The sequence below is a fragment of the Aythya fuligula genome, chromosome 17, assembly GCF_009819795.1.
Source record: "Aythya fuligula isolate bAytFul2 chromosome 17, bAytFul2.pri, whole genome shotgun sequence".
NCBI classification, from domain to species: Eukaryota; Metazoa; Chordata; class Aves; order Anseriformes; family Anatidae; genus Aythya; species Aythya fuligula.
Window position 1 is genome coordinate 4,250,564 of NC_045575.1, and position 17,402 is coordinate 4,267,965.

The 17,402-nt window shown below is 53.0% G+C and overlaps 2 protein-coding genes across 3 annotated transcripts; both read right to left on the bottom strand.

Moving 5' to 3' along the window:
* Positions 1–1,140: 1,140 nt before the first annotated feature.
* On the bottom strand, positions 1,141–5,853 carry SLC7A4 (solute carrier family 7 member 4). Of its 2 annotated transcripts, none has more exons than XM_032199406.1 (5): positions 5,772–5,853; positions 3,758–4,808; positions 2,965–3,641; positions 2,274–2,382; positions 1,141–1,749 (listed from the first exon to the last, which is right to left on the bottom strand). In XM_032199406.1, exons 2-5 carry the CDS (start codon positions 4,737–4,739, stop codon positions 1,556–1,558), a joined length of 1,962 nt encoding a protein of 653 aa, XP_032055297.1. In that variant the 5' UTR covers positions 4,740–4,808; positions 5,772–5,853; the 3' UTR covers positions 1,141–1,555. The 2 variants fall into 2 exon arrangements, with proteins under 2 accessions (XP_032055297.1, XP_032055298.1); XM_032199407.1 differs by having other exon boundaries at positions 5,810–5,845.
* Positions 5,854–9,838: 3,985 nt separating this feature from the next.
* Positions 9,839–17,402, bottom strand: LOC116496251 (protein DGCR6). The gene is made up of 5 exons (XM_032199197.1): positions 17,287–17,402; positions 17,035–17,195; positions 16,369–16,469; positions 12,767–12,907; positions 9,839–10,827 (listed from the first exon to the last, which is right to left on the bottom strand). The coding sequence occupies exons 1-5, from the start codon at positions 17,400–17,402 to the stop codon at positions 10,744–10,746; spliced, it is 603 nt and encodes a 200-aa protein (XP_032055088.1). The 3' UTR covers positions 9,839–10,743.

A 17,402-nucleotide genomic window follows, 5' to 3' on the forward strand; every position in this document is an offset into this window, starting at 1 on the left:
GGGGTTCAGGCTCTCACAGGTGGTGCAGAACTCCCCTTGCCCAAGCTTCTGGGGGCTTTCCTGCTGGGGAAGCAGCTTCCAGAGGCGGGCTATGGGGGACATACAGCACACACACACACACAGAGCCATTGCAGAACCAGTGTTTATGAGGGTGACTGAGTCAGCCCATTGCTCACAAGCCACTACACAGAGGTGCCAAGCAGGGCTGCAGCACGGTGGGGACACAGCAGCCCCCCCCCCCCAAGGCAGCAGCAACAGTGCAGGGGGCAAGCAGGACATGGGCAGGGCCAGCAGATTTGTGCCACTGAGTGGGGGGGGGTCACCGAGGAGCCATCAGATTGCACAGAGCCCCTGCACCCCTGGGTGTGATGGGATGAGCAATGGGAACCAGCTCCCTGCCAGGGCAGGGCTGACCCCACGGGGGGATGCAGGGGATGCTGCACACCCACCCTACAGCAGGGCAGGGCAGGGTGTGCATGCTGGAGGCCTGGCGGATCAGCAGCCTCTTTTGAAACATGCCAAAACCCCGATACCTTCAGCTTCAGGCAGGGATTGCCCAGTACAGCATCCTTGCCAGGTGGGTGCTGGGACCCCCTACCACCAACACCACCGCTCAGGGACATGTGCAGGGCAGGAGCTGACACCAAAAAGCGCCCCCAGAGCCCTTCCTGAGCCACCAGGAGCCAGCAAAAGCCTGTGTCCATGTAGGTGATGGTGCAGGATGAGCTGCTGGAGCGCAGAGGAAGGGGGGAGCTGGGAGGCTCCCAGGGAGGCTGCTGGCACCTCAGGGGACAAGATCCTGAGTGCCCACCCCTCCTGTAGGGCCGGGCAAAAGTCTGTCCCGACAGGACCTTGGAATCGGGCTCCCAGTCTGCCTGGTGTGGCCGCCAGCCTCCAGCACACCCCAAACCAGCAGGCACCAGCAGCTGTGAAGAGGCAGCAGGGCTCCTACCATGCAAGCCACGCTGGCTTTCCCATGGTCCTGGCTTGGAAGGAGGTGCCTGCACCCTGCCACAGCCCTTCTCCAGCTCACACAGCCCCAGCTGCTCCTTGCAGCTCCCGCAGCCCTGGTATTTCAGGAGAGCAGCCCCTGGAGAGGTGGGGGCAGCCAAGGGGACAGCCATCTCCTGCTGCAGGTAGCACAGGGCTGCAGAAAGAACCAGGATCAGGCCTGGGATGGGCAGCACGGGGCTGTCTGGCCCAGCCCCGGTGTCCCCGGCTGTGCAGGGCTGTGGGGACAGGGCAGCAGAAGGGAGATTTGCTGCACAGCCCCTGGGTGCGCGCAGGGGACGGCGGCAGGTACGAGGCTCCCCGTTGGCATGGCAGGCACTAGGTTTTGGGGGCCAAGAGCCACGGCTCCAGGGCTGGGGATGGAGGCAGCCAGCCCCCCACACTCTGCAGTAAGCACACAGGGAAGGGCGAGTGTCCCCGTGCCTTCCCTGGACGGAGCCACGCACCCAGGGGACCGGGCAGAAGGGGGTCCCTGGCTTTGTCGTGGGGTGGGGGCAGGCATTTCCAGAGCTGTGGCCACCCAGCTGCCCCCTCCCCTGGGGCGTCATCTCTTGGCCTCATCGGTGTCCGTGTCTGGCAGCCCAGCAGCGGGCTGAGGGCTGGGCTGGACCGCTTGCACCGTCTCCTCCAGGCTGCCACTGGGGAACACCACGTAGTGGGCGCTGACACGCTGCAGCTGGGGCTCCCGCAGGTTCTCCTTGCTGTGCCAGATGCCATAGCCAAAGTAGACGAGAAGGCCTGCAGAAGGAGATGGAGAGCAGTGGCTGCAGCAGAGGAGGAGGAAGACCCGAAGCAGCAGGGCTCCGGGTCTGCCCTCTGCCCCCTGACCACCCCACGAAGCCCCAGGACCATCACTAGCCCAGGTGGTGCCCCCCACTCCCAGGTAAGCCAGTGCTGTGCCCACTGTCCGGGCAGACACAAGCCTGGTGGCCCAGTCCCAGTGGTGCTAAAGCTGCTGGGCCCTGTGCTGGACACATCTCCAATGTCAGGGGGGCCTGCAGGCAGATTGGGCCGAGATATTCCGGGGATTCTCCTTGCATGAGTGGAGGAAACCAGGATTTCCCCTGTCTGGAGATGACTCCGGTCAGTGCCACGTGCTGAAGGAGTGATGCAGAAGATTTCTGCTGGATGCGACAGGGGATGCTTAAAGCAGGGAGGCCACTGCTGCCCTGCTCCTGCTCCCCAGGGCCACACCAGGCACTTCCCTCTCCCCAGAAGGGAGCACGGGCTCCCAGGGATCATGCTGCCATGAGAGCACTCACCTAAAATAAGCCAGACTGTGAAGCGAAGCCACGTCACGTAGCTGAGCTTCAGCATGAGATAAATATTGAGGACGATGCTCAGTGCTGGGGACAGGGGCACCAGGGGGATCTGCAAGAGAACCAGAGCCATCGGTGAGCGACCTGCCAGGAACAGGCACAGCTGCTGCGTTGTAGGGCCGTGTCCTTGTCCTTACAACCGCAGAGACAGAATGGCACTGGCAAGCAAATGTGGGGAACGACAACTTGTACCTGGTCACTGGGGCTTTCTGAGAACCTTTTTTTCCTGGCTGTATGCCAGGCTGGAAGGGTAGGCTGGGGAACGAGGACCAAAGCAGACCCAGTGCAATCCAGAGACAACAGGGTCCTGGCTAGATAACACAGGCAGGGAGCAACAACACTGCCTTCCAGATGCCTGGACTGCTCGAGGGGTACCTGTGATGAGCAGGAGGAGTGCCAGGACATGCAGAGGACACGGGGAGGAATGCTGGAAGGCAGCAGTGACCCTCGAGGGCAGCTCCCCATCAAAGGGACAGGGAGGACACCCATCCCAGCACAACCTGGGCACATCTGCTCTCAGGACACAGCCACCAGCTGCAGTGTTTTTACCAGGTCAGGGTGACCACAGCCTCTCCAGGGTCTGGCAGCACTGCTCACACCCTGCCTCATCCCAGCCCACGGCCCCCAAACCTACCTGGAAGGTCTGCGTGCTGCGCTGCTGCTCGTGCACCCAGATGAGGAGGAGGCTGAGCAGGAAACCCAGGCTGAAGAGGACCAGCAGCAGGGAGTAACTCCAGGTGGGCAGGTGGAGGTGGGTGTTGCCAAACACCAAGATGGAGCAGAGGCAGACGGCAGACACCATCAGGGTCACCACAGCCACCGTGACCACCTCGCCCGGGTAGAAGTCGCTGAGGAACTCCAGGTAGGGCTCGAAAGCTGCCTTCAGCTGCCCCGGCTCCCGGTGCTCTTTGCTCTTGTCTCTATCCACCAGCTGGAGCTTGTCGGAGAAGGACTCGTACTCCTTCAGCTCGCCGGTGGCGGGGCCCTCGCGGGGCTCGGGGCTGGGCCGGCTGCCAGCGGGCTGCGTGGGGGCGCCTGCCTTCTGCTGCTGGAAGCGCAGCACGATGATGCTGGCAGCCACAAAGGTGTAGGCAAGCAGCGTGCCGATGGACAGGAACTGCACCAGGGCCTCCAGGTCAAAGACGAGGGCCAGCAGGGCCATGAGGAACCCGAAGACCACAATGCCGATGACGGGCACCTGCGTGCGGGGGTGCACTCGGGAGAAGACCTGGAAGAAGAGCCCGTCCTCGGCCATGGCGTAGACGATGCGTGGCAGGGAGAAGAGGTTGCTCAGCAGGACCGTGTTCATTGCTGAGGGACAGGCAGAGGAAGGGAACCCACGTGAGATTGGGTGCATTGCCCAAACCACCCCACCTCCCAGCCCCCGGTCTGTACGCTCCCACCTCCACCAGCCGGTGCGTACTCACCGCAGATGGAGCCAGTGGCTACCAGAAATCCTGCCCAGGAGTAGCCTCTCCTGTAAAATGCATCAGCCAGGGCAGAGTCAGGGTCCAGAGTGTGCCAGGGCACCATCAGCGTCAGCACCATGGACACAAGGATGTAGGCGCCGGTGGCCAACCCCAAGGAGAACGCTATGGCCCTGGGGACAGCCTTCTGCGGGTTCCTGGCTTCTTCACTGGAGGCTGCGATAACATCAAAGCCCACGAAGGCGTAGAAGCAGGTGGCTGTGCCAGCCATGATCCCTGACAATCCGTACGGGGCAAAGCCTCCCTCCTGGGCACCCCAGTTCTTGGGCTGTGCGAGGACAAAGCCCATGATGAGAATGAAGAGGATGACGCCTATGCTGACAGCTGAGAAGACGTGGTTGAGCCAGGAGGACACTTTGGCCCCAAAGGAAATGAAGGCAGTGGCCACCAGCAGGATGGTGGCCGCCAGGAAGTCTGGGTAGTGGGCTAGGAAGGGAACCTGCCAGGTGCCGATGTGGGTCTCAGTGAAGTTCTTAATTTTGTGGTTGAAGATGGAGTCCAGGTAGCCGCTCCAGGCCCTGGCCACCGCTGCGCCCCCGATCATGTACTCCAGCAGCACGTTCCAGCCGATGAGAAACGCCCAAATCTCCCCCACGGACACGTAGGTGAACATGTAGGCAGAGCCCGTCTTGGGTACCCGGGCCCCAAACTCGGCGTAGCAGAGAGCAGCCAGGAGCGAGGCGAAGCCGGCGATGATGAAGGAGACGATGACAGCGGGGCCAGCCATCTCCTTGGCCACGGTGCCTGTGAGGACGTACAGCCCAGAGCCCACCATGCCCCCGATGCCCAGTAGCGTCAAGTCGATGGTGGAAAGGCATCTGTTGAAGGACGTCTCCATCATGTCATCCTCCAAGGTCTTCACTCGGTTGAGTTTCTGGCAGAAGCGGGTCAGGTCCGCGGAGCGAGGCAGCCATCTCGCCATCCTGCAGGCACCGAGCCCTGCTCTCCGGCAGGACGAGGGCTCTGAGGCAGCGATGCCCTGCTCGGAGACCTAGAGGGGGAGCAGGAAAGCATCAGGAGCCCTGGTGGCAGCAGCTCCAAAATGCTCGGGTTGCATTCTGCTGCAAAAACCCTGCAGGATTTTGCTCAGCCCCAGCACCCTCTCTGCCCGGATCCTGCACCTTGGCCAAACCCAGGAGAGTTGGGGACAGGGTAGAAAAGTCACCAGGCATGCTTCCCCAGATTTGGACCTGCTGGCTCCAAATAGAGAGTGTGGTGGGGTCAGCACCCAGCACCGCCCCACAGCCTCCTGCAGGGCCACCAGAGCCAGCTGCCCATGCCCCAGTGACATGCCGGTGAGGCAAGCAGATAATTGCAGCACCTCAAGGGCAGCACTTCCCCACCTTTCCTATTTGAAAATAGAGCTGTGCTAAAAAAAAAATAATAATAATTCCAAACCAAGCAACTCAGGGCCACGCTGAAGGTTTCTCTGCTGCTTCCCCCCTGGCTCACTAAGCACCTCCCTTCCCAGGGGAAACCTTGGCATGCCAGGAGCCCACCGAGGGATTTTGCAGGGTCTGTCCCTCCCCAGCAACTCACTGCTTCCCCGGGGAAAGCCCAGGCACGACAGGGAGAAGCAGCAGGAGGTATGGAGAGGCCGAGCACAGCAAAATAAGGCCGTGGGTGTCCTCTCCAGACCAGGAGAGAGACATCCACACCTGGCAGAGCACGATGCAGAGCTGGGGACCCTCTGGGGTCTTGCAGGTAGCCCGACATCCACGAGCTGCTCCCTGCTTCCAGCTGCCCCCCTCCCGAATCCCACCACCTCGAGCTGCCCACCGAGCCATCCCCAAACCACGGTGCTCAGCAGACACCGCTCCCCAAAACCTCCCAGGCCGTAGGAAGGTCTCCCCAGCACCCCTAACCCTAAGGGGGGGGAGAGGCTCCGTGGGGAACCACGCTCACGGCGCTGCCACCGGGGGGGAGCCCCCGCTTTAAACCCGGCCCCGCTCACCTGCCGCGGGCGGCCCCTGCGCCCCCGGAGCTCCGCACCTGCTCCGAGCCGATCCGATCCGATCCAACCCAACCCGATCCGATCCAACTCGATCCGATCCGATCCGATTCAGCCCCGCCCGGTCCAGCCCCGCGGAAGGGCGGAGGCCGGCGCGGCCCCGGCAGCGGGCGGGTCCCCGGCTGCGGGAGGTGGCGGGGGGAGCCCCGCAGCGCCCGGGTCGCTGCCGTTGTCCCCCCCTCTTTTGTCCCCATCAGAGGTGGGCGGCAGCCGAGGATGGAGATGTGGTCCCAAAACCCGGGAGACGAACGCAGCCGATGGGGCGAAGGGCTGAATGGCTGCTCTTGTCCGCCCCGCTGCTATCCAGGGGGGATTTTGTCTCTGGCCTCCCCATGCTCCGGAGCTCCTGGCCGGGTGGCTGGGATCGTCCCCACGCTCGGCTCTGCCCCACGGAGAGGAAGGAGTAAGGGAAAGCAGCTGGAGGGGCTGCAGGGGCAGGAGGGTTTTGGACCAGCCCATCCTGCTCGCAGTGATGCTGCGAAGCAAAAAGCAGTGCCTGCAGAAGAGCGCAGAGACCTCAGTGAAAGGGTACCCAGAGTCCAGCAGAGAGACTGAGACGCGTGATTCCTCTTCTCCAGAACTGCCCCAACTCCTCTAGAAGCAGCGTAAATCCTCTGCACCCCCAGCCCCTGCAGCAAGGAGCTTCCTAGCTCTGCTGCCCAGCACACAAACAACCCTGTTCCACCCCAACCTGCCTTTTACAGGCTTTATGTAACACTCCTTTTGTTTGAAGAGAGTGAAGCTCCCCTCCTGTGGTTTTATCTGAGCCCTGACCCCTCTTGGGCACTGTTTCCAGCTGGAGGAATGGAGGTGGAAGGTGCTTCAGGCCCCACTGCCTTTCACAGAACATTTTCCAGCTCTGCTGCACTCTGGGAATGAAGGGGGCAGGGTTTGGGTGTTGGTGCACCAGTGGCTTCACGGCAACAAAATGGTTTTCATTTTCTTCTCTGCTTCCATCCTAATACTTCCTGATGTGCCATTTGATGGCGACTGAGCATGAAAGCTGATGTTTGTATGGACCTGTCAGTCACCACCCTAAATACCCAGTGGTAACAGTCAACTTGGAGCCTGTCATTTGAAACTAAGTGCTCCCACGTGCATAAATCCACTTCTATCCATGCTCAACATACCTCCTCCTTTGTAGGGGACCTTGCTATCCTCCCATTCAGCTCAGCAAAGCATAGAACAAAGCACCAGGAAATGGGCCTTGTCCCTTCCTATCATTGCTTATCGACCTTTCTCTAGCTCATGAGTAAACACAGGGCTGGCACAGCAGCTCTCCATTTGCTCACCTGCTGTCAAATGAACAGGTAGCTCAGTCTGCTCGTGCATCCCCTCTCCACACAGCTTCTGGCATGCGTTGAGACTTCAGCAGAGCTTAAGGCCCAGCTTTGTGGGTGGCTGAAGCCACCTGAGCTGCAACCAAAGGTGCAGAAGGCCCCCAGCTGTGTGTTCCTATGGCACCTGTATGGCCGATTGAGGGCTCTGGGGCTGCACAGGAGCTGAGTCAGCTGAAAGCCCATAATCTGTTTTAGCATTTCCAGCCAGATCAGCTCCTTTGGATTACTCTCACAAGATTTGACTCCAGCCCAAATACCACGGGCAGAAACGCTGCCACTACAGAAACAGGGCCAAGGCCAGCTCTGCATAGAATCAAGACTGGAAAAGCCCTCCAAGCTCACCTGGTCCAACCATACCCCTACTACTAATCTCAACCATGTCCCCAAGCACCACGTCCAACCTCTCCTTGATCACCCCCAGGGACGGTGACTCCACCACCTCCCTGGGCAACTCATTCCAATGCCCAACTGCTCTTTCTGAGAAAAAAATTCTTATAATTTCCAACTTGAACCTCCTGTGGCTCAACTTGAGGCCATTCCCTCTCGTTCTATCATTAGTTATCTGTGAGGAGAGGCCGACCCCCAGCTCCCCACACCTTCCTTTCAGGTAGTTGTAGAGAGCAATGAGCTCTGCCCTAAGCCTCTTCTCCAGACCAAACACCCCCAGTTCCCTCAGCTGCTCCTCACAGGACTTGTGCTCCAAGCCCTTCACCAGCCTCGCAGCCCTTCTCTGGACACATTTCAGGGCCTCAATGTCCTTCTTGTAGTGAGGGGCCCAAAGCTGAACCCAGCACTCGAGGTGCGGCCTCACCAGAGCTGAGTACAGGGGCACAATCACCTCCCTGGCCTTACTGCCTTCACTATTCCTGACACAAGCCAGGATGCCGTTGGCCTTCTTGCCCCCCTGGGCACACTGCAGGCTCATTTCCAGGCCATGGGCTGCCCGCTTCTCCAGAATACTGTGGGAGACCGTGTCAAAGACTTTGCTTAAGTCTGGGCAGACTACAACAGCCTTTCCCTCACCTACCAGGCAGGAAAGGCATCACCCTGTAGGAAGGTGTCACCCTCTAGTGACACAAATGCACTGATGTGGGGGGCTGGAGAGAGAAGGAAAACTTGCAGCTGAAAAAAAAATAAATTGAATATCTGCCTATTCTCAGCCTTATACCTCCTAGTAATGCTTCATGTGGGGGCTGACTAAATTTTCCTCCACTGAAACTGGGCTGATCAAACGCTCCCTTGATCACGAGCTATCCCAGATGATTTATTCTCTTAAAATAAATCTTTTCAACCGATTAACCATGTCGGAGCGCTCCGTCACCCTCCACCTTGCTCAGAAAGTCCCTCTAAAGCACAACCTGAGGCAGACCGCAGACATGGAAAATTTCAGCTTGGATTGTTTGCCTGGCAGAGCCGTAGGCTGCTGAAACCAGATGGTGGGAGCATGAAGCCCAAGTGCTCCCGCTGGAGCTCTGCTGCCGTTGTCATGGTACCACTGGAGCAGCCTGCCAGGCGCTGATCACAGAATCATTAAGGTTGGAAAAGACCTCCCAGATCATCTGGTCCAACCATTCCCCTGCTGCCAGTATCACCCACCAAACCAGGTTCCTAAACACCGGAGAAAGGCAGCCTGGGGCAGAGGGCAGCAAAGCCTTGATGTTTTAGCAGCTGAGTGCAGGGCTGAGGGTCAAGTAGATACAAAATTCATGGTAATTCCTGGGGATTCTGCAACAGGGCAATTCCCACATCAACCTACTTTCCAACTGGGGATAGTGACCCCACAAGAGATACACCTTCTGTCTCCAATCACTGAACTGCAGTAGCATGATGCTGTGGGGGGAAAGTCATGATGGATATGGGAGCGTGCCTCAGCCCTGAATTTGCAAAAGCCTCTTTGCTTCTCACAGCGTTGCGGAAAATCAGAATGCTGTTGCATTTGCATACATCAGCAGGCAACACCACCACCTCACCCTACTGAAACACCACCCACAAAGTCTCCCAACACCTTTGCAGTTTCCTTGCTTCAGCTGGGGATGGTCCCAATTTGCTGAAAACCCCCATGGCTTTAGTGATCTGCTTTCATAAGAACCTAAGGGCTTACAGAAGTGACACATTTCCCAGCTTCAGCAATTAACAGCATTCTGAACCTTCTAACACTGCCTTCTACTGTGAAAAGAGGTAGCAATAGCAAAGGATGCAGGCAAGAGCAAACAGTAACACAAAGAAGTCTCCCAAATACAATCCTTTGCTATAGGAATGCTAGAGAACCCTTCAACAATGATCTTTGTGTAATCAAAGCCCTTGAACACACTTTGGTAAGAGTCCTTGATCCATCCCCAGCAGCTGCTCTGGCTTGAAGGGCTGTTCATCCATGAAGAAAGCAACTGCTTTCAGTCTCTGCCTTGCCCATCCCATTTCCTGTGAGGTCCCAACATTGCTTCAGGTGTGCAAGAAATGTGCTGGTGTCAGGTGATGTGCAATGTCTTTTAACCAAGCTCTCAGCAAGTGCTCAGATTCTTCCTGTGGACCAAGTCTGGGGGATGCAACCAAGAGTAAATCAGCTCAGCCCTAAAAGTTCTTAGGAACTCTCCAGCTCTCTAGCTTTAATCTAGTGAAGCCCCAAACCCATGCTTATCTAGCAAGGATGGAAAAACTGTGTGATTGCTGACATTTAAAAAAGCTGCAGCCCCAGGAGGCTGTACACAATATTTTATTTCTATCCATTTGGAAACTGTTTTGAAGTAACAAAGCAAAAGCTCTGAAGCCTTTTCTGCTATCTGACTCGGGTGGAAACACCACTGACATCACGTCACAGTCCAGTGCAGGTGGACAGAGGCCTCCCTTAATAAAAGTCAGAGGAGAAGCCTATACTGTTAACTGCCTAAATGTCTCTCTGTAAGGGGTCTGCCTGTTTAGGATGTCGTTTCTGCCTCAGCACACACAAATGCATCTTCTTGTAGATAAACTTTTTTTTTTCTCGCCCACCCGCCAGCTATCTGCACACTAAGGCTGCACCGGAAGGTATTGGAATGCTTTGCTTCCTGTCTGATAGGACAGCTGCTCACATCTTCCACCCCTTATCAGAGACACTCATTCCTCCTTGACTCAGAAGAAGAGATTGTAATTTGGAGATTACACTCCTCACAAATTCAGCTTCACTCCCCTGGATAACAGAGAACATCCATACATCAGTGGTTTGGGTTTGCTGACTTGATGCCTACAACAGTCTCTCTTGACTTAGTAGACTGCCTCAGTGACACTGCAGGCTGTAACGTGGCAGATTAACGCCCTCGGTCACCTCTTGTCTTAGTGACACTTTGCAATGCCGCAGGAACTGCAACATGCATCTTGTTTTGAGGAGTAGAAAGGCAGTCTGAAGCTCTCCTGCTTCGGACTCTGCTCTGGAGGTCTGCTTCTCCCATCTCTAGAGGTTTCCTAAGGGACACAGCTATTTCTTCTACAGCTGCAGACCAGTAACCCCTTCCTTATATAATATACAGCAAATGCATTAACAGCCTATTCTTTAGAGGGAATTCAGAAGAAAACTCTGGAAAGTAAACAGCAGATTTGCTTGTTCAAGAGAAGGCCTTCTCTGACTCAGATTCCTTCTGCTGTAACTTCCGAATCAGTTCCAGCAAGTTCATCTGTAAAGTCAGCTCCTGTAAAGCAAAAAAAAGATATTTTTGCACGAATAAAATGATCCCATACCCTTATGCAGGAAGCAGAAAGGACTGGTTTGTACCACCCACTCAAGAACGAGTAGTCCTAAGGGAACAAGAGAAAAAGCTTGCAGATGCAAAACAAGGGCTTAATCTTAAGTGTTTCTACAAAACACAAGGCATTAATAACTTAAATCTGCTGCAAACTATAGCTGCATCAGGAATCCCAGTGCTTTACAAATTGTTACTGGTTAAAAAAGGTTCTTTCTTCTTGACAGTTGTTGAACAATAAATCCAGTGAGGGCTGTCAGGCTGGCCAGTTTAAGGTTTTCCCTTTTCTACCACACAGCCTTCAGTGGAGGAGAGCAACAGTGTCCCCTTGCACACACAGAGCCACACACTCTGGGGGAGGTTCTCCAGGTAGGCACAGCTCCCCTCCATTGTTCTTGAACAACTCCAGTGCCTGATCCTTTTACAGGAGACAAGGGAAGGAAGCAGGAGGAAATACTTTGTGTGCTTTCCAACTGGTTTCTTCTAAGGTACATGCAACACACTGCTGTGCTGGTGTATACAATCCCCTTTCATTCTTCAGAAACTCCTTTTTCTGTGACTGCCACTCAGTTGAGATCACCATCCCCTACAATCACCAGCATCAGCTTATTGCTTCCTTATACTCCCCTTGCCATCTGCTTGTTCTTCACTCAAATTTATCTCACAAGCCACTTAGCAAACAGACTGTATTACCCCTGCACATGGCAGATTATCTAATTCAGTAAACCCTGGTTCTGTGACGCAGGCTTGTAGATGTTACGTTATGGAAATAAAAACCTATTTTTGTAAATACATATATATATATATATATATATCAACAGCATAAACAGGCAGTTTATATAACAGACTGGGAAGAACACATCTGCTGATGGAAATGTATGAAGAACAACAGATTTCAGCAGTGATTTCTTGTATGATGGCAGCATTCATAGATGCAAGTCAAGGTCTGGTTTACCAGCTACCATAAAGGCAAACATAAATAAGAACAGCAAATAGGAACCCTGGTAAGAGTTACTACTTACAAAAATGACATAAAAGGTAGGGGCAGGAGGGGAGACAAAGAGCTGCTTTCAGTATGAGTAATAGTGGCATAAGAAAAAAAAAAAAAGGGACTTATTCAAGGCTACACAAGCAGGAATCTTGTGAGTTTTAGAAAATCGCTGTTTAACTAACTTAGTGTAAGCCAACTTTTCTCTCTAGTAGGTTTTTATCAAAGCTAAATTTAATCAGCTGAAAAAAAAACAGTTAAGAATAGTCTGTTCCCACATTCTCTGCAAACTTCAGTGGCATCATAATGAGACTTTGGAATTTTCAGTTTTCCATTCCTGTGGTGTTGGAAAACAGAAGAAAAACAACAACAACAACAACAAAAAGCTAGGCAACTGCTCTCAAGTTTTAAGAGCACTGGAGAAACATAGAACAATTCTCTTATCACAGTCTGATACAACTATCTCCAGTAAGTCACAGGCAAGAATTAATGAGATGCCTTTTAAAAAAATAAGAATTATTGAAGGCAATTTATATAGCTAAGCTAATCGCAAAAATGACAAACCTACTTATCCATTTATTTCAGTATTCCATGGACCTGTTCAAGGGTCACAGGACTGCAGGCTGTTGGCACAATGTTTCTTCCATCCACAGTGGGAAAAACACTGCAGAAGGTTGGGGATATTGCCCTCTCTAACGGGTTTCTGTTGCTTCAAACCCACTACCTGGCCTGCCCAGAGCACATTACACATCAGCTGATGAGGCAAAGGACTGATCATTCTTCTTCAGCCAGCAATTCAGAATTCATTAATAGAGTAAGATTTTAAAAAAATCAATAAAAAAAAATGTTAGCACAAGAGCACTGCCAGATCTTACACTCGCTGCTTAACCACAAACCTACCTGTGGGTTGGTGGTGATGTAGAAGCCTGATACCCCCGCCTTCTCCAGAGTGCTCTGCTGGTCTATCACTTTTTGGTCCAGTTCCAAGACAATTTTCTCATCCATCATTCGCTGTTCCTCTCGAATTCGTTGCTCCACAGCCTGAGGTGATGATATGCAGCAGAAGAGTGGATTATTCACCTCCCTCGTATATTTTTCTCATCTCTAAGTCTTTTACCAAAACCAAAGAGCTACTAGATCCTCAAGAATTCCAACTGTGACTCTAAACTCCGGCCTAGACTCTTCCAAGGACAGTAGAGGGCAGCAAGCACGGCCTCAGATCTTACTTGAGTGACTGCCATGCCTTATAGCAAGCTACCTCTCATGAAAGAGCAGGGAAACAGCTGGTACTAGCCTAGTTTATGTGCATTCTGAGGCTAAAAAAGAGACCATGAGCAACAGATCACAATCTGAATAACTTTTCCTTAGGGGCAGCAGGATGTAGCTGAGTACTCCAGCAGCACGTGTGCTAAAGAAGTCCGTAGTCCAAAAAACACATATCCCTCGCAGCACTGATGATGCTGCAGGAAGAAAAGCCACAGAAAATCACCACAGAGCCAGTTCAGATGCCTCCATGTTCTCTGAGCACAAACATGTACAGAGCTGGAGATTTACAGTAGACCCAGTTCCCATTTATTGATTAAGGAGTCGAGCTCCTCAACTCCTAGCTTTGCAATAGGAAACTCAGCTTATTTTGGATGGACAACAGCAAGTTGAAGCTTTGCTTGGAACTACAGTATGCTGGGGCTCTATTTCTGGCAGATGAAGGATATCATCAAACAAACACTTTCCAAGTAGCCATACCAGCAGATCCCTCCTGCCTTGCCTTTGCAGAAAACTGCATTACCTCAGAAGAATGAATGGAAGAACAGAGCAATGTAAAGGTATGAGTTCACTGCCTAAGCACAGGATGGCAGAGCAGGAACTCACTTGCCACAGACACGCAGTGTAATGGTGGGGTGTAAGTTATCCTCTCTAGCTGGAACACAGTGATCATTTGCTACTTCAGAGGCACACTGGAAATCAAGTGTTGAGAGCATGCTCTACAGAGGCTACTATATTCTGCTAGCTGCAGAAGTGGGCTTGGCTAGTCACTTATGGAGAAAATATCAACCTACTTGGCTAAAAGGAACACTTTTAGAGAGGGCAGAACAAAGCAGAAGGATTGCAGAGGTTGGGGAGAGCCCAGATCCAACAAAAAGCCACATATGTGCACTGCTAAGGCAATAAAATCTTACTGGGCTGCACTATAAAACAGCCTTCCTTCTCAAGACACAGGGAAAGTCAGGAAACACCAAATCTGCTCTAAACATAAAGGAAGGCTCCTTCTCATGTAAGGACTAGATGACAAGTTTAAACATTTTACTCATGCAATGTTGCTCCTTTGTAACATGGTAAACAAAGGCAAGCATTTAGCTAGAGACATTCAGAGCAGTAAATAATCCTCACTGCACAGAGAGGGAGAAGTCACTAGGTCTGGGATTTCCTGTGTCAACAACTGTGGTTTAAAAGGCCTGGGCAGATCCATCTGAAAGGGAGGACAAGTTCTATAAGTCCTGTGGAAAAGCCAGAATCTGAATGACAGTGGCCTTAGTCCTGTAGCATGAAAATATTAGCTGCTGTCTGCAAAAGGCCTGACCCAAACAAAGGGGGTTTCAAAAACCTGACTGGACAAACTGTGAACAAGTTGAAGCAGCCTCAGAGCTTACTCTGCTTTGAGCAGGAGTTTGGATCAGACACCTCCTGAGGTCCCTTCCAACGTTAACTATCCCACGAACCTAAGAAAACTGTGTTTATAAATTCTTTAGTCTGGAAGGCTCATAATCCTTGTCTGTGGAAGATTCAAATCCTTTGGCTCCCACATTCCCCAAGGACTTTCCTTCTTCCTGATGGCCTTGGAACAAAGGAGTAGGTACCACACCACTGTCTTCACTTAGTCCGGTGCTGAAGAAGTGATTTGCCAGTCCTTGGGCTTGAAAAATCTCTTTAAATGAGATTTAGTTACCTGCATACTGTTTAGGGTAGACGTACAGAAAAGTACCAAAGACTCAGAGAAAGTAAGGCTTAAACATAAGCTTCAGCTCAAGTGGCTGGTAGGCAAGGCCAAGATTTTAAGTGCTACAAATTCCATTAGGAAGCTGGACATCTAGAAACTACAACTTGTATTGTCCCTCCTGTGACTGGTCCCAAGCTATTTCACAAGAACTGGTCTTCAAAACCTTTAACCACAGAGAGCAGGTCTGATTAGAAATGCAGCAATTGTTGCTAAGATTACTGACCTATTCCCAAAATGCTCTACAGAGTTTAGAATAACAGAGCAGTTATTCTGTCAGAGAATAACAGCACGTATAAAAGGGAAGAAGTAAATTCAGTAACTTCCTCCTGACAGAGGAATAAATAACACAAAAAGGCATGGGGAAGGTAAAAATATGTAGGAAGTTGTGCATGATATAATAAAAGCAAAAACAAAACACATAATATGGATGATTATGATCTAATGTGAATCAAGTCCACTGAGCAAATACAATATTAAAAATGCTTTAGAATCAGCAATATAGATCATTACTTACTGCTATGCTGCAAGTGCAAGTTATGCAGACACAGAATGTCTAATATAGGTCCACACTGGCTTTAGTCATCTCAGTACGAAATGAGGGAAGTGAAAACAAAAGATCCAACAGTGAGCTCTAATACCACGGTTGTTATGTACAAAGGTCAGAAAATCGCTTACCTTTAAACAGTTATGCATTTGCCTTACACGTAGTAAAGTAATTTCATGCATACATTTCAATTATATGAATTAAGAAAACTAGCTACTTGTAATTTCCCTTACTTTAGTGATAAGATAGAGACAGTTTTATAATGTATAGGTAAGATGACTTTCAGACCCTTGGGACTGAATTTACCACTCACGCTGAAGATCCTTTCTAGAAATGCCTTGAGAAACAGTAAGAATCAATTTTTGGTTTTAGTTATCTTAGGTTATTTCTTCCTTATCAGTGTAACTAAGTAAAACACGAGTTTTGAGTGTTCTCTGCTTTCTCACTTTCTAACACATAGTGGTATATTTTATGCATGTTTATATTTTGCATCAACTTGCTGTCTATCCAGATGCAGGCTTAAGCTTGTAATATAGCAAACAGACTCGTTAGCATATTGTGGAGAAGGCCTTGCTCTTTTAGAGCAGGTTCCTCAGCTTCCATAATTGTCAGATCAGGTCTGGGCTCTAACTGCGCTAGACAGCAATAGCCTCGGGCAGTCGTCTAGTCTGTCAGAAAGGACTGAGGGGTCAAAGGGGCCAGAAAGAGGACCATCCAGCTGGAGCAGAGAGCCCAGGGGTCTGTGAGCATGGCCAGACAGGATGGCTGGCAGCTTCCAAGGCTTCAAGGAGGACTAAATAAACCCTTTGGACGTGCCAAGCACTGTGACGCCCCCTGCAACAGCAACAGCTCCTTGGGTGGGACAGCTAGGCACAGCCTTGCAGCAAAACAGCCGTAAGTCCCAGGAAAGGAGACACTGTGAAGGGTACCGAGGGAAACTGTGCCTGCTTGCTCGCCCCTTACCTCCATCTCCCGCTGCTGGGCGGCACGGAGGATCGGCAGGTTGTGCGGCCTGCAGCACTGCTGGGCCTCCTTGTGCCGGTGGAAGAGCTCCTGCTTCAGCCCTGCTTGGGGAACAGGGTCAGGACCCTGCAGCTACCACATCCCCTCCTTCCTCCCTCCCTCCTGCCCTGTCCCCACAGTGTCCCAGTGCCCCGCTCTGAAGCCCCACTCCTGGCTTCCCAGCCTCCCCGTGCAGCCCCTGGTGCCCCAGGCCCCTCTCCTCAGCGACCCCCCCAGTTCACCCAGTTCCCCCAGTGCCTTCACCGCCTACCCTCAAAGTGCCACAGGGCTGTGTCCCCATCACCCTCTCCCCCCACCAGTGTCCCCATCACCCTCCTCGACCCCCAGTGTCCCCATCACCCCCCCAGCATCCCCATCACCCTCCTTGACCCCCAGTGTCCCCATCACCCCCCCTGTGTCCCCATCACCCTCCCCCCTCCTCAGTGACCCTCCCCAGTTCACCCAGTTCCCCCAGTGCCTCCACCACCTACCCTCATTGCCACAGGGCTGTGTCCCCACCACCCCCCCCCAGTGTCCCCATCACCCTCCTCGACCCCCAGTGTCCCCATCACCCCTCCCAGTGTCCCCATCACCCCCCCCCCAGCCCTTTCCTGGCACCCCGCTGACCGCGGTGCTCGCTGTGCAGCTTGAGGCGCTGGCTGTAGAGGTTCTTCTCGGTGAGGTGCTGGATCTCCAGCAGCCCCTGCACGATCTCGAACACGGTCCCGTCCAGCAGCGCCAGCGCCAGGTCGCTCAGCGTCGTGTAGGAGAGCCGCTGCTGGCAGGAGCTGGCGGGGTGCGGTGCGGGTCAGAACCGGCACCAATACCGATATCGATACCGATATCGATACCGATATCGACCTGTCCCGCCCCACACACCTTGGCAGCGCCTTCACGAGCGCCTGCAGCTCGGAGAGCAGCCGGTAATGCCGCTCCTGCTGCCGGGACAGCTCCGCCGCCGCCGCCTCGTACCCACCGCCCCCGAACCGCTCCAT

Excerpts from the sequence above, each read along its gene's own strand:
- SLC7A4 (XM_032199406.1), bottom strand. The coding sequence starts at position 4,739 with ATGGCGAGATGGCTGCCTCGCTCCGCGGACCTGACCCGCTTCTGCCAG. Across the intron at positions 3,642-3,757 it reads AGCCACTGGCTCCATCTGCG|CAATGAACACGGTCCTGCTG; the intron begins GTGAGTACGCAC and ends CCTGTCCCTCAG. Across the intron at positions 1,750-2,273 it reads CACAGTCTGGCTTATTTTAG|GCCTTCTCGTCTACTTTGGC; the intron begins GTGAGTGCTCTC and ends CTCCTTCTGCAG.
- LOC116496251 (XM_032199197.1), bottom strand. The coding sequence starts at position 17,402 with ATGGAGCGGTTCGGGGGCGGTGGGTACGAGGCGGCGGCGGCGGAGCTG. Across the intron at positions 17,196-17,286 it reads CTCGTGAAGGCGCTGCCAAG|CTCCTGCCAGCAGCGGCTCT; the intron begins GTGTGTGGGGCG and ends GCACCCCGCCAG. Across the intron at positions 10,828-12,766 it reads ACATCACCACCAACCCACAG|GAGCTGACTTTACAGATGAA; the intron begins GTAGGTTTGTGG and ends TTTGCTTTACAG.